This window comes from Pristis pectinata, chromosome 5 (assembly GCF_009764475.1).
Source record: "Pristis pectinata isolate sPriPec2 chromosome 5, sPriPec2.1.pri, whole genome shotgun sequence".
NCBI lineage: Eukaryota > Metazoa > Chordata > Chondrichthyes > Rhinopristiformes > Pristidae > Pristis > Pristis pectinata.
The window spans coordinates 26,635,411-26,651,775 of record NC_067409.1 but is presented as its reverse complement, the minus strand read 5'-3'; the positions used below and the strand labels follow the sequence as shown (position 1 = coordinate 26,651,775).

General features: G+C 39.5%; 1 protein-coding gene across 7 annotated transcripts in view; it reads right to left on the bottom strand.

Annotated features, from left to right (window-relative positions):
* Positions 1 to 16,365, bottom strand: part of znf438 (zinc finger protein 438) — a 210,621-nt gene that overhangs the window by 61,653 nt on the left and 132,603 nt on the right. For all 7 annotated transcript variants that reach the window (XM_052016543.1, XM_052016539.1, XM_052016546.1 and 4 more), the window contains exon 5: positions 14,231 to 16,319. In XM_052016543.1, coding sequence (XP_051872503.1) covers positions 14,231 to 16,319 — 2,089 coding nt within the window. The remainder of the gene's footprint in view (positions 1 to 14,230; positions 16,320 to 16,365) is intronic.

Here is a 16,365-nt window from a genome sequence, read left to right as displayed (position 1 = left end):
CACTGTACAAGTCCTATTCTGGTTTGACTTCCCAAAATGCAACACTTGGCACTTATCTGAATTGAAAGCCATTTGCCAATCTTCAGACCGTTTACCTAGCTGATCAAGATCCCCCTTTTTCGTTTTGATATACAATCATGGATGATCTAACAGGTTCAACTTCTTTAGATATTCACGATAGGACAATTCTCTAATCCCAGGAATTAGCCTAGGGAATCGACTTTGGACAGCCTCTAAAAAAAATGTATCCTTAGTTATATAACGGGACCAGAACTGAACAGGTGTGGCCTCACTAACACCCTATACAATTCAACATGCAAAAGTGATGAACCACACAGATCTTACGTGAATAAAAATCTATTGTATCTTAATAAATCTGAAATATGCAGAGGAACAGGAAAAGGTGGAGTGCTGTTAGATCTGTGATAACAGGTTGGAAAACAAAATGAAGCCCTGCTCCAATTCTTGTCAATTTCAGTGAGCCCTTTATGGTATCAGCTTATTTCTCTACATGCTTATTTGCTTGAATTCAACCTCCAAATAGGAAGCTCGCAGATTTGGCTATAATTAACAGCTAGGATGGGTTTCACTTTGGTTGGGAGGGGAGGGGTTCTACTAAATTCACTGGCAGGCTGGAGGAAACATGCCGACGTGTGATGTTCACTCTCAGCAAGTACAGTATCCATGTCCTCCTCCAGAGTAACTCAACCAAGAAAAACAAAGGCTCGCAAGTGTCTGGATTACTTCATGATCTTGAATCCAAAGAGTGTCCTTTTATTGACTTGCACAATAAATTTGAACTGGAAAAAAGCGTTATCATATTAGACCTAATGCAGTTATTATAGACTAGTAATTGAGCAAGCAGTTTAAACTGCTTTATTATTGAACAGGTTTTTCTCCTTTCTTTCTCCAGCTGCCAGCTCAGCTCAGCTGTAAACAAGTTTCATTCCCCAGTAAACCTAGTGGTTCCACCCTGCTTTCTGCCCAGAAACATCACAGGGTCAGAGAATAAAAGGCTGAGAGTACATATTAATAGTACAATCATTAAAGGTGAGGAAAAGCTGATCTGACGTTTTATTTCCACAGCACACACACAGTGAGTAATGCGACACATTTCCTAATATGGTGTCTAACTATTCGTTACCTAATAAAACCATGAGTTCCACTCTCCAACACCCAAAACACAGGTCTGATACTCCTTTTCAAAAACCTGCAGCAATGAAGAACCATTTAATACTGCAGCACTTAGATGAAACAATCAACAGTGGAAAAACTAACTCATCAAAACAGCAACCTCCAACAGAATTTTATTATTGAGAAATTCAATGTTCTGAAGAGAAATTAACTGTTCACTATCAGGACTAAATTGTGTTCATAAAGCAATTCATCTTTACAGTGCTTCACATGAAAGTCAGGAATTGGGGTGAGGGAAGTGTTATAACAAAGGAATTCAGACTCTTCTTTTGAAGGGTTTCTGCATTGGAAGCAAGAGTAAATAATTTAGGATAAACACAACAGATAGCAGAGGTATTTTAGTTGAAGAATCTCCCTCAAATAGAACATAAAACAGTATAGCCTACGATGTTATGCTAAATTAAGCTAATGACACCTAATCCCTTCTGCCTGCACATGGTCCATATCCCTCCATTCTCTGCATTTTCATGTGCCTATCTAAGAGCCTCTTAAATGCCTCTATCGTATCTGCCTCCATCACCACCACCCCTGGTAGCGCATTCCAGGCACTGAACACCGTGTAAAAAAAAACTGCCCCGCATATCTCCTTTGAACTTTCCCTCTCTCACCTTAAATACTAGACATTTCAACCCTGAGACAAATATACCGGCTGTCTACTCCATCTCATAATCTTATAAACTTCTATCAGGTCTTCCCTCAGTCTCCGCCACTCCAGAGAAAACAATCGTAGTTTGTCCAACTTCACTTTACAGCACTTACCCTCTAATCCAGACAGCATCCTGGTAAACCTCTTCTGCACCTTCACAATTGACTCCACATCTTTCCTATGATGGAGCAACCAGAATTCAATGTAATCCTAACCATAGTTTGGCCTAACCATAGTTTTATAAAGCTGCAACATAACTTCCTGAACTCAATGCCTTGACTAATAAAGGCAAGCACACCATACACCTTCATTACCACCCTATTAACTTGTGCCACCACTTTCAGGGAGCTATGGACTTGGACCTTAAGATCCCTCTGTACATCAGTGCTGTTAAGGGTCCTGCCATTAACGGTGTACTTTCCCTTAACATTTGATCTCCCAAAGTACCACACCTCACACTTGGCTGGATTAAGCTCCATCTGCCATTTCACTGCCCAACCCTGCAACTAATCTATATCCTGCTGTATCCTTTGGCAACCTTCTAAACTAACCTTTCTAAACTAACAAAGCCACCAACCTTTCTGTCATCTGCAAATAGTTCAGTAAAGGATGTGGGGATAAGAAATGACATTCAGTCAGATTAAACAAGCTGCGAAAATATCTCTGGAGAAGGTTTTACTCAGAGTGGGATGAGTCTGTGGAATGTTTGAGGAGATTGAGATTGATTCCTCAGTGTATGGTGAACCAATGTAACTGGGCAATGTCCCAAAGTGAAAGGCAACAGCCCTGGCAATAGGCTGACAAAAGGGAGAAAATTTACATTTAAGGAAAAGAATAGAAATCTCTCCCCACACCCCTGCCACCCTCCTCCCACAAGTCTTCTGCTAAGTAAGCACGCAGCAAGGTTAATGGGATTAATACAAGCTGACAAACACCTAATTCATCCTTATTAAAAGACACAGAACAGCGGGAAATTTTATTCGTTGAAGACTTGGTTATCAAATGCTTATTGGGTTTCAGTGATGGTGCTGAGGTGAAAGCAGCCATGTGAGTGTAGATGGTGTTATATGAATATAGTATTTAGAGATTGAATATAAAGAATTTAAAGATGAGACTCCTAATCCATCCTAAGAAATCATACAGGCATTGGAGGAAACAAAAAGGATTTCAGGAAATCCACAACTGTATGGGTCAACAATAATTTGCACTGTTTGTTCATTGAATATGAAATCACTTCACAAAATGTGGAGTCGCAACCAGAGAAGGAGATATTGGAATGGATTTTTAGAAGAGGCCAAGGGATTTACAATGCTGAGGCCAGAGAATGGGGCCCTGTCCACTTACCAACCCAACCCAAAAAGGGTTTCAGAGGTGAGAGTCAGTGTGTTCAGGATGAATTAGGGCTGGAGAAGGCATCAGCAATGCTGGAATGAGATAGGGATGGATGAAGAGTAGTGCAACCAGAAAAATGATGATATGATTGTAAACTGAAGATAATGAAGAATGAAATCATCAACAGTACTGTAGCCACTGGCAGGGGCAGCAGAGAATTTGGTCACACTAGGCTGCTGGTTCACTAATAGAGGAAACTGTGTGAGACCTTGATGCAGCTTAGAACTCAAATCAAATTTCTCAATGTGAACCTGAGTGAAGTATACACATAGATGGGCCACAGCAATAAAAACAGAAAATGTTAGAAATGCCCAGCAGGTCAGACAGAGAAACAGAGTTAATGTTTCAGGTGAAAGGCCTTTGTCTGTTCTGACCTGCTGAGTTCTTCCAGCATTTTGTTTTTATTTCAAATTTCTAGCATCTACAGTTCTTTGATTTTGATTTTCAATGGATAGTAGTAGACTGAAAGAAGAGAATCTGAGGGTTATATAGCTTACATTATTACATCTCATCTCCACGGTTTTAATGGAATTTGTTACTGTGACTTTGTCAAGTTTCTTGCCCCTACCCTCACCCTCCCTATTGACATGATGCAGCATTGAATACAGCTGCTCTTGTGTGCTCTGTTCAGTGAGATCATGGCTGATCCTCAAACTTAAATCCACCTTTGCTCAAGATTCAAATATCCATCAACTGATGCTTTGAATATAAGCTGTAACTAAACATTCAGTCCTCCAGGGTGGAGAATTCCAGCCCTGTGAATCAAGGCATTTCTCACCTCAGTTCCAAACAGCCAATCCCCAGTCTTCAGACTTTGGTAGCTACTAGTTGAATGGTGCAACATTATAGTTTGCATGTGAATGATTCAATCATAAATATCGACAATGAAATTAATATATGAAGTGGAAGTAACTTAAAGTGCAGAATGAACCACATCTACATCTCCTGTTATAAACCCTTCAGCCAAGGTTATACTTGCTCTTGAATCCTAATCTGCCTTTTCAGCAAATTGACTAACATCTAACTTTACTTAAAATGGATCCTTGGGCTTGTAGGGGAAATTACCATCCTATTTTTCATCTCTTCATACCAATGGAATTTGTGCTACCTTACCAGCCTCTCCTCTTTCCATTCAGAATAGTCCGCCCACTGTCTTAGCTATTCACGTAATCTTTGTCTCTCAAGTCATTAACTTTTATTATGCTTCTTCCTACAGTCATATTGAAATATCTCTGCCATCTCACCATCTCCTGTTTTTCTTTCTTTTAAGCTGCAAGTAATTTCACCCACGTCTTCTCTTTTTTTTGTTTTTCCTTGCTACGCTACTTATTTTTCCAGTTCTAATGTACAATTGCAACCAAAATTTTAAAATTATTTCTTTACCCTAGATGCTGACCAGCTGCATCATTTGTAGATCTTGAATCATCATCCACATTCCCAGCAGGAGATTGATTAACAACTTTTAAATCTACTATTAGTGAAAATGAACAGTTGAGTTTATGGAGAAAATTGCAATCTTATCATTCATACACTCATACCAATGGATCGTGCGCTATTTTACAAGACTCTCCCGTTTCCATTCAGGATAGAATATTCCACCCACCACCTGAGTTGTTCATGTCTCTTTAAGTCTTTAACTTTTTTTATGTTTCTTCCCTCATTCATATTGAAAAATCTCTGCCATATAACTTAATTTTCCCTAAGTTCAGTAGTGGGCAATTTTTCTCATTATACTTTGGTTTTCACTGCCAAGTTGTTCACTTATTTTTCAAGTTCTAATGAATGATTGCAACATTTTTTATTGACTCTTTACTTCAGATGCTGATACATACATTACCATTATTCCAAAGGCAGCTCATTAGATAGACAGAGCTGATGCAAAGAAAAAAATTTCACTTAAAATAACAGAAGTGTTATTTTATTCTGTTGCTGTTGCATTCCTCCGAAAATAGACAGCTTTTCTTTTATCCATGCTAATGCACATTACTACAAACCACCAAGCAGAATCTCTCTTGAATTTACCTCTCTACCTTTTGGAAAAACTTCTGTTTCATTGTCACAGTGGTAGATTGTGGGTCTGGAATCACATAGTACATATACATACAAATCAATATCATAATGCTCAAAATATAAACTACTGTACTCTAATTCACTCTGCAACTCTTAGTAGAATTACTATTTTTGCATGTGGAAGCTTGTAAGCTGAAGAGTGGCTCGTATTCAACTTTACTAAATTAGTTCTTTTTTCAACCTGCAACCAATAAAGACAAAAAAACAGGACACTGAAAGAACTCAGTGGGTCAAGCAACATCTTTGGAGGCAAAAGATGCAAGTCAATGTTTCAGGTCAAAACTGCATGCTGCTTCACCAGCTGAGTTCTTCCAGCATTCTGTTTTTTTGGTCCAGATTCCAGCATCTGCAGTCTCTTGTCTTCATACTAAAAGACAAAGCTTTCAGCTGAGGCTTCAATTCAATATTGAAGAAACTATGTTTTTATTAGCAAACAATTGTAAAAGTTTAAAAAATGTCTATTTTTAAGAAACTCTCACTGTCACTGAAATGAAGTAATATTCATTGAGAGTAAAGTGAGAGGTCAGAATGCAATGGTTTTCAATTTTTTGGAATTCTCAACCTCAGAAGACTTGGATCATTGGTCACTGAGCATATTCAAGACTCAGATGAATATTTAGACTCCAAGGAAATCAAAAGAAATGGGATTGGGCAGGAAAGCAGCACAAGGCACATGAGGCATTTGGTTACTGAAAGGCAGAGCAGACTCAAGGTGCCACATAGTCTATTGTTAAACTGGAGACATCCAGTATTCTCTTCATGGATCATTTGAAATAAAGCGTCGTGGGACTACGCAGGATCAGGTCATTAGGGACCACTCAATTTGATGATAATCTTTGTCATGGTTCTCCAATGGATCCTGAGGGGACTAGGTAAATCCAGTGCTAGAGCTGCTAATCCATCCACAGCAGGATTGTGGCAGAGCTGCTGGCTCTTGGCTTTCCTTTGTCTTTTTCCCTTCAATGACAAGATATTTCACTGGCTAGAGGTTTTGACGCCATTGAGATTGATTGGTGACCAGATCTCCCCAGCTTGTAGTATCCATGTGTTTTCTTGAGGCATGGCTTCAGTGAGTTTTTGTAGAGTTTACTTTGAACTTGAAGAGATCCCAAGCTGGGACTTTTAAATAAAACCTGTTTAGATTTACAGATTATGGATGCTGCTTTAGTCACCTAGGCAGAGAAAAGTTAGAACTACATGCAGATTATTAAGAAACAAACACCATAGAGAAGCAAATAGCTTAGAAGTTTAAAAAGCAGCATATTGCAACTGGAGTTAAGAGCTTCCACTTGGCAGCCGTACAAAACCAATGCCAAAATTTAATGTGAGCAAAGTAAAAAAAAGTTAACCATAACTAATTCCACATCTGAAAAATCTGCTACAACAATTGAGCTTTTAAGAGCTTAAATTATTGTGCTGTAAGATTTGTTAATTTTTTTTGATGTTTATGTTGTGAGATAGCTTTATTTTGAAGATACTTTCTTTTGAAAGGCAAGGACTTGCAGTCTCAGATTGCAAGCCAAGAGATTTAACACTAAGAGATCTTTTCAATCAGAGAGTGGTGAACCTGGGGAATTCACTGCCACAGAGGGCTGTAGAAGTCAAGTGATCGAATGCTTTTAAATACCATAACCATCAAGAGGTATGGGGGGTGTTGGTGGGAGGTGGAGGTAGAGAATGGGGAAATGGTACTAAGATAGATAATCAGGCATGATCAAATTGAATGGTGGATTAGGCTGAAAGGGTCAAATAGCCCAAATACTGCTATTTTCTACATTTCCATGACTTAAAACTTTTTTCTTCATTTTTCAACTCTGACAACACATCTGTGGAGCCAAGATGACACATTCCTAAACCACTTTGGACTAAACAGTGCTGTTTTAATCAATTAATGGATAAAAAAAAACTCCTTTCTTCTCTGATCAGAGTTTCTTGAAATGCGAAATCATACAAAGGATGGAGGTAGAATTGAACCTGCACCATTCTGGCACTAATGTTCTCCAACATCAAACAACTTGAGTTAAAAATGCATGGCTGGATCTAATCATTAGTGTGACTACATTACGTCAACAAGCAGAAAAGGTTCGCCAAAACTTTACAATTCTGTTTAAATTAACAGAATACATTACTCTTCTCAAGTCACAAGTTTTTTCTTTCGAATTATAAAAATGGAAGGTTAGGTTTGGTACTGATACTCCTAGTATCTTTTTTTTATATATATATTCATTGGGCTTTGCAGGCTGAGCCAGCATTCACTTGCCCATCCCAAGTTGCCTTTGAGAAGGTGGTGGTGAGGTGCCTTCTTGAACTGCTGCAGATACTTCCTAATGAAGCAGGCAGACTTTAGGGGCCACTCTTCGGAGAATTACAAAACAACACGAACAATTGGGAACTCCTTGCTTACTTACATGGTTGAAGCAAACATATGAAGTGCAAATAAGACTAAAAATCACTTTTGTTTCAACTCGTCAGATCAATATTTAGGACCTGTTACGTTTAGGCAATGGAACGATTTTAAGTTAAGGATTTATATGCTTGGTTAAAATAAATAACTTTCTCTTCTCTATTTAATTTCTCCAGAAAATAAATTCTTATCAATTTTTGTCAACAGTAATTGAGAGTGTTTAAAACAGACTTCTGCTCCCATGAAATGTAAAGAACAGTCAACCATGGTCTCCATAGATAATCATTACCTAGCGACTATTCCAGAAAATGTTCATTTCAGGTGAGGATGACACCAGACTTGGTTGTGGTTCTCCCAAGGTGAAATAGCTGTCAGCAGTCAGTATCTTATCCATCAAGAATAAACACTTGTACAAGATTTAGGGTAGTGTTGCAAAAAGAATGATGGAAAAAAATAGTACTTTTGAAACAAACTTCCACTCAGGAGTTTTCTCCCTTTATAACTCAATGTGGGACCCCCATTCACTGCAAGTACAAAGCAGACAGACTCGCAGCATGTGATGACCGGAGCTTTTTGTATAGAAGCCACATCACAAAGTTTCCTAGGGAGAACCTAGATGATTGCTATTAAAACTACAGTCCCGAATTTGATACATTAATTTACTGCAACTTACATAAAACCAAACACGTTCTTTGAAATGGTACAAGATGGTCAGAGTTGGACTTTGTGGGGTTATATTTTGTTCACACATTTAGTATCCACAAATGAACAGCTATTTGAAGCCAATTTACAAAAAGGACATTAATATAAAGCTGGCCCCTGGTTCATAACCAAAATAGTAGAATAGCAATTATACAGCACCATTCAGTCACACATTTTATTCAAAAATTTGATTATAGATCCTCGGCCTTACTTTCAAAATCCCTTAATAGTGAATCCTACATAAGCGGAGTTGTTTCTTTTATCCATTAGCCATTTGCTTGCTCTGATACCTTGGTGTCTCATCTAATCTCACTGCCTCCGCTGGAAAATTTCTCCTTCAGCTACTAATTCTCCAAATTCTAATAGCAGGGGAAGGGCTGGCAGGATGGAGATTCTCAGGGCCTGAATTAAGAGTATTAAAAAGAAATCACACCTAACACTCCTTTTTTCCCCCCATTGGCTTTCATCCTTAATTAACCTCTTTCCTCATTTGACCTCTCTTCTGTCCAGTGCCCAGCAATGTGCTCAGAAATAAAACATCTAAAGAACAATTAATATCAGATAACCAATTGTGACCACATTGCTTAAACTAATGAAATAAAGTTAAAAGTCAGTACTTCTCAAGTTTTCTATTTATGAGATCAAAGAGCAGGTAGATCATGCTAAGCGATCAAGATGATTCACCTTCAAATTTTCTTTCCAGCTCAGTAGGGAAATATTCAGTCTCTGCTAAAACTTCAGAAATAGCTGGGGTGAGTTTAAGAACTTCCACTGCAGGGAACCTGCAGCTCAAACCCACATCCTGCTTCTACACTGAGACATTACACTAATTACATTACTGGACAAACAATAACACCCAAATTTTCAAAGCCTGCAACTCATTTTCATCAATGGTAATGTCTACACTGAAGAGATATGGGAGGGGATGCTAATCTAGGCAGGGTCTTTTTGATGATTAAAATTTCACATCTAACACCCACATGTGCACTTTCCAGTGAATAACTTTCATCACTGCTTGAGTCAAGATTAGGTAACTCATTAGAAATTCAACCTACAACTCTCTTGGTCTGTATGAATCAATACCACACTATGTGGAGCAGTAGTCTACCACGCCATACATCTACAGCTCTAAGCTTAGAGGTAAACAGATTCCCTCAAACAGGACAGAAGCCTTACAACTGTAGCAATGTGGGTTTGCATCCCTAACACACAAGGCCACATCCCCTCAGTGTAGCTTCTCATAATGAATCCAAACTTGCCAGACTGGCAAATTTTCCAAACCAGTAGATGTCATTCCCAACACAGTCTTAATTCACATTTTTCAGTTAACATTCTTGATAACTGCAGTAACAAAGATTATATATGACTACTATTTTTTAAATCATTGCTGAAATTGCCTGATTGAATTTTTAGAGCATAACTATCAATGCAATCTCTGGAGCCCAAAGAGAAGCTCAACCACCACTCTTTCACTTCTGAAGTATTAAAGTTACTGGTTGCTGACTTTCAACAAAAAAAATATTCTTGGTCCCAATCACTCTTCGTTGTATCATTAGTATAATAGATTTTGTCACCTGGTTAGAAGTAAAATCAATAAGGGGAAAAATACTTTCTCTCAGATGCAAGGGGGCAATGGGAAATACAGTAAACTACCTATAAACCACTATTAAACTATTCAGAAATCTCCAAGGTTTGGCATCTGGCTCACCACGTGATGTCGGTTACTCTCCCTTTCAACTCACTAGGGCTTCGGTCCCTGTGCTTCCATTAAAGTGTTCCATTACAGTGTTCCATGAAAATTTATTATAATACTGTGTGATATCTAAAAAAAAATTGAATTAAATGTGTATTGGGGTTTTAATGGGAATAACTCCCAATGGTTCGGCAAATTTGCCAGTTTATCATCACCAAAGTCCCAAGTATGCCAGAATATTGGAGCTTTCCTATAAATTAGGAAAATTTAAATGCATGACATGAAACTGCTCATAATTTAACATGAACTGGCAAACTGGTCTAGACATTGAGCAAGGATGATTTGTGTGAAAAGTGGCAAATTTACACCACAAGAAACAACCTTTCCTTGTTTTGGGCACTAGGAAACAGAGAAGGAGCTTCATTTTTCAATTCTTTATATTTGACTTGAGGTTGCTGGATGCTTGAAATTCCACAATGTGAACAAGTATTCACCCCAAAATAAAGTAAAAGGTTGCTGTCAAAGAATAACACAGCAATGTCATCAGTTGCCATATGATCCATACGCCTATTCCCCTGCTGCATAAGCTGCACAAGGCATTGAGTAACAGAACCAATTCCCAAAAAGTTGTGTGCGAGATCCACAGTGCATGTGGCGTTGGTTGTCTTCAATATAGATTGATTTGGTATTGTGACTGGTTGCAATGTTTCCTGAATTTAAATGATATGCCAACACTCAATTTATTGGCTGACACGTAAGTGTGACTACACTGTCAACACACTTGAGGGCAAGAGGCAGCGGTGTAACTGTGGCAAAGAAATTAGTCAACATCACAAAACTGAAGGGAAAAAATTTGGCAGAAACAAAAGGGCAGAGGGCAGTCACTGGTAATCTTAGCAATGAAGGCAGGGCTGCATGACCCTCCTGAAGCTCAGCAGGGAATTGATACCTTAACAGCTACAAGGAGTATTCACCAATATCTTTTACCAGGAAAAGGTACAGGAGAGGGGGAAGAAAGTCACTGTAAAAATGTGTACCTTAGATATTTAGCCATGAAGCCTCCACATAGAGTTCATAGAGGTATAGAGCATGGAAACAGGCCCTTCAGCCCAACTGGTCCATGCCGACCAAGATGCCCCACCCAAGCTAGTCCCATTTGCCAGTGTTTGGCCCATAACCTTCTAAATCTTTCCTATCCGTGTACCTGTCCAACTGTCTTTAAAAAATTGTGAATGTACCTGCCTCAACCACTTCCTCTGGCAGCTCATTCCACATGCATACCACACTTTGTGTAAGAAAAAAGTTGCTGCTCAAGTTCCTATTAAATCTTTCCCCTCTCACCTTAAATCTATGCCCTCTAGTTCTTGATTCCCCAACCCTGGGAAAAAGACTGAGTGAATTCACCCTGTCTGTGCCGTTATAATTTTATACACCTCTACAAGATCACCTCTCAGTCTCCTACGCCCCAAGGAATAAGGTCCCAGCCTGTCCAACCTCTCCCTGTAACTCACTCCCTCCAGTCCTGGCAACATCTTTGGAAATCTTTTCTGCACTCCTTCCAGTTTAATAACATCTTTCTAATAGCAGGACGACCAAAACTGAACACAATATCCCAAGTGCAGCCTCACCAGTGTCCTGTACAACCGCACCAAGGCCTCAAGTTTTTTTACTCAATGCCTTGACTTGTGAAGGCCAGTGTGTTAAAAGCCTTCTTCACCACCCTGACTCCACTATCAGGGAATCATGCACTTGTACTCCAAGGCCTTTCTGTTCTGCAATATTCCCCCGGACCCTGCCGATCACTGTGAAAGTCCAGCTGGATTTGACTTTCCAAAATGCAACACCTCGCGCTTATCTGAATTAAACTCCATTTGCCATTCCTCAACCCACTTACTCAGCTGATCAAGATCTCACTGTAATTTTTGATAACCTTCTTCCCTGTCCACTATACCACCTATTTTAGTCTCATCTGCAAACTTATTAATCATGCCTTGTACACTCTCATCCAAATCACTGATAGACATGACAAATAACAATGGGCCTAGCACCGACCCAAGGCACACTACTAGTTACAGGCCTCCAGTCTGAGAAACAACCTTCCATCATCACCCTCTGCTTGCCAGCATCAAGCCAATTGTGTATCCAATTATCCAGCTCTCCCTATTTCTATGCAATCTAACCTTCCACAGCAGCATACTATGTGGAACCTTATCTACCACCCAGCCTTCATTGACTTTCTTCAATACATCATCAAGAAACGGAATCAAGTTTGTAAGACATGATCTGCCATGCACAAAGCCATGCTGACTGTCCCAAACAACCCCTGCCTTTCTAGGTGAATCCCTTATCCAGATCCTATCCCTCAGAATCCTCTCCAGTAACTTACCTACCACAGACACTAGACCTGCTGGTCTATGGTTTCCAGGTTTTTTCTTTGCTGCCCTTCTTAAATAAAGGCACAAGATTCACTACCCTCCAGTCTACCCTCATCTCACCCATGGCTATCAATGATGCAAATATCTCAGCCAGGGCTCGAGCAATTTCTTCTCTAGCCTCCCACAAATCACCAATTTACTTTCACATGTTGCAGAGTTGTTCACATAAATTTAAACAAAACCGTAAACCACGGTTGGGGCAACTCTGACTTAATGAACTGATAGAGGCCCTCGCTATGCTGACAACTTTATACTGCAGTACAGGTTTTATTGTATTAACAAAATTTTCTAAGGGTAGACAGACCTTCTGAGACTACACAAAAACACTTTGATGAGCCTTGCAAAGCTGTTGAAATGAGCACAAGGTTTCACTGTTATTCAACTATCTTCATGATTTACAGTTCCAGATTTTAGAAACTTATGTGGTGCATTTAAAACAAATCGTTGTAAAATGAAGGCAGTGTTTATACAACATACATGCATCAAATAACAGTTCATCATCAGTTTAATGAGCAATACACAATGCAGGAAGAGACTTTAACTGATGTGGACTTTTATGCTAGAACCACTAAGTGAGGAGACTAGAGTTTCACTTCTTGTTGTGACTTTCCCCTCTCCTGGTGCCTGTTCTCAAGGAGGCAAGGGATAGTCTTCAACTTATGCCATGCTGTTTAACTGGGAAAAGCATCAATGCTGAATCTAACACCAGCCAGAAGCATTTTCACGCCAGCATAGATTGAAAGTAATGGTGGTATCACTAGGCTGATAAGGAAGAAGTTAGCAGTTTCCCTGAAAAGAAAAAAGGAGCATTCAGGATGAAATTGAGAACCTTGAGACCAAGTAATGGGAGCCCTGCGTAACCAGAAGTTAAGCAGCATCTCAAACTACCTCTCCACCAGCTGCCAGCCACCTCCTCTGGAAGACTCTGTGGTTCACCAATTGGCTTAATTCACTTAATTAGCACCTGTGCACCCACAAAACTGAAATCAAAGCAAGTCATCCTTGATCCTGAACGACAATCTAAGATGTTTTTTTAAGCAACTCAGCACAAATCAGAACTCAAATGATAATCCATCCTTCGTCATCTGGAAGGAAGAAAGTAGAAGGGCTGACAGAAAATTGAGGAATTGGTCAAATGTTCTCTGCAGAAAGGACAGCCACAGAGATTACACTGCATAAATTCACAGGATGGTGCCAATAATGGGAAACTCATTATTAGGAAACACTAGTAATGAGAAGTTTTTAATTTAAAATTCTCTCTAGGAGAGTAAGGGGAAATTTCTTTGCATAGGATATTGTTGGCACTTCCAATATTGAATAAGATGAACGTTATTGCAATGTCTTGTACAGAAAATTGGATAAATATTTGAATCAAAGGAAAAGACAGTGGGAAGAGACTGAAGCAGTGGAAACAGTTTTGAATTACCACCACAAGCATGTGCTGTAAACCTCTGTTTCTGCAAAATTATCATTGAATGAAACTCAACATTAAATAGTTTTGCAACAGTGAACTCATCTACTGACCTTTGGTAGAATGCATTTATTTTTAACCTTAATACGAGTGCACCACAGTAAAGAATAGAAAAGAACTCACTTGTGGCCCTCCTCAGAATCACTTAAGTATAGATATGACCGAGTAAGATTTCAATACTGTCACAAAAAAACACTTTGCAATCATTTGACTTCTACATTACCTGTCTGATGGAGGCAAGCAACGCATGGTTTCCATCTGTTCTGTCTTTCCACTTTGGTTGTTCTTATTTTGCATAAACAAATTGTTGGAGGGCTCATCGCTGATTAAGACCTTGTGGATTTCCTTTAGGTGAAAAAAGTAAACTCCAATATTTCCAAAAAGCTTTGCACAAAACTCGCAGCACATGAGCTTTTTCCGTCTTAATTCACTGTGACATCGTTTCATATGAGTGCTCAGGCTGCCTGAGTGACTGTAGGCCTTGTGGCAAATTCGACAGCAATAAGGCCTGCTCTTGGAGTGAATATTCAAATGATCTTGAAGATGATGTTTAAAGTGAAACCCTCTATTACAAACATTGCATTTATATGCTTGTTCATCCAAGTGCTCAGGTAAATTTCTGCAGTAGGGAGATGTGTTGGCAGCTTGCACAAAATTACCAATCTTGCTTATTGTTGCACTACTTGAGGCTGCCCCTGATTTTAAACTGTCATGGTTCTGGACTGCAACAATTCCTCCTGAGAATGCCAGTGGGGCTACAGCTTGCATAACAGCCACAGGTTTTGGCATGATGTTACAAAACTTTTTCAGCACAGCTGCTGTTTTATCTGAATTTTTATTTGTCATTGTTTTTATACTTTGTTCTTTCACTTTGAAAGTGCCACATTCCTGAGAAGAATCACATTTTGTCTTCTCCTTACCTTCCTGTGCTTTGCTCAGATCACAGGTCTGAAACCTTTTTGTTTTACAAATGGCCACATTTTCTGTAATTTTTCTTTTCCTTGCTAATCTGTGCCTGCTGCTTGGCCTCTTTAATCTATTTATAATCACTTTTTTTGAAGTATGTGGACTAACTCTTTCTGCCGGTATAAATGTCAGCTGACTACGTGGTTTCTGAGCACCCACCCTGTGAAAATCAGAAACCACACAAATATTTTTAGGCACATCAGTAGACTGATCATTTCCTGAATTTGCTGTGTGAACTCTAGGCATGAATTGAGTAGATGGTTCCATGGGAGCTTGATTTTGTTTGGGATTAAGAAAGATGGTACGTTTTACTTGAGAGTAGGGTAAAATGGGAACTTTGCCTTTTGGAGCAGGAGAAGGTGCAATAAACTGAACAGAATTTCCAAACTGCATTATTGGCAAAGAACCAACAGATCGATTTTGCTTTGAGATAAGTGGGGATTGTTGGTCTGATTGGACAACAGACCAAGACGAAAGGCTGCAGGCTGTTGTCAGCAAATCTGGCTTTGATTTGAATGAATCTTTAAATGTTGCAGTGTTCAGTGTGGATCTGTTCATGCTGGTTGAAACAGTAAGGGATACTAGTTGGTTGATTTCACTTGTTTTCAATTTGTCAGACTTGGAGGTGGATGAGTGTCCAAATATCACATCAGCATCTCGGGGTAACGTGGCAGAAACTGTGGCATCAGCTGCTCCAAGAGCTACTTTGTCACCTTCAGCCAACAATCCTGTTTTAGGTGCTACGACACTTGGATGAATTTGCGGATGTCCAGGCATTGGAGTTGGTTGCACCTGTACTGATGTCGCTCTTGATAGACAATGAAGATTACTAGGCTTTACCACTGCTAGCTTTGAGGCTCCACGTTGCTTCATGGCTGGTTTGGCCCACACGGACTGATATCGTGGTATTGGTAACTTCTCAGTAGCGGCACCCTGAGGTATTGTCTTTCCAAATGATACTACTGAAGACCTACACGCTTTAGAAACTTGTGGCTGACCAGTACAGGTTATACTTGTCTTGTCAACTTTTAAAGGTGCTTGTGAGGGAGCTGCAGAAACTTGTGGCAGGGCTACAAGTGAGTACGTTCCTTCTTTACCAGCAACAGGCATCAGCGCATAGCTCCGAGCCGGCATGATGATCGGTTTTGGTGGAAATTTACTGGCTTGAATATCTGATGAGGTGTTGGATCCAGAAGAAATTCCACTGATGGTAGCAGATGGAGGGAGAATAGAAGCAGGTGTCATTACTGGTGATGGACTAACTTTTGGAGCAATGCTTCTGAAATGACCCTTGGTCTGCAAAGTCCTCTTCTGCCCAGCCATACCTGATGAAGATCCTTGTGCATCTGTTGAAAAATGAATGTCACAATGAACTATTTTGATAACACTAAT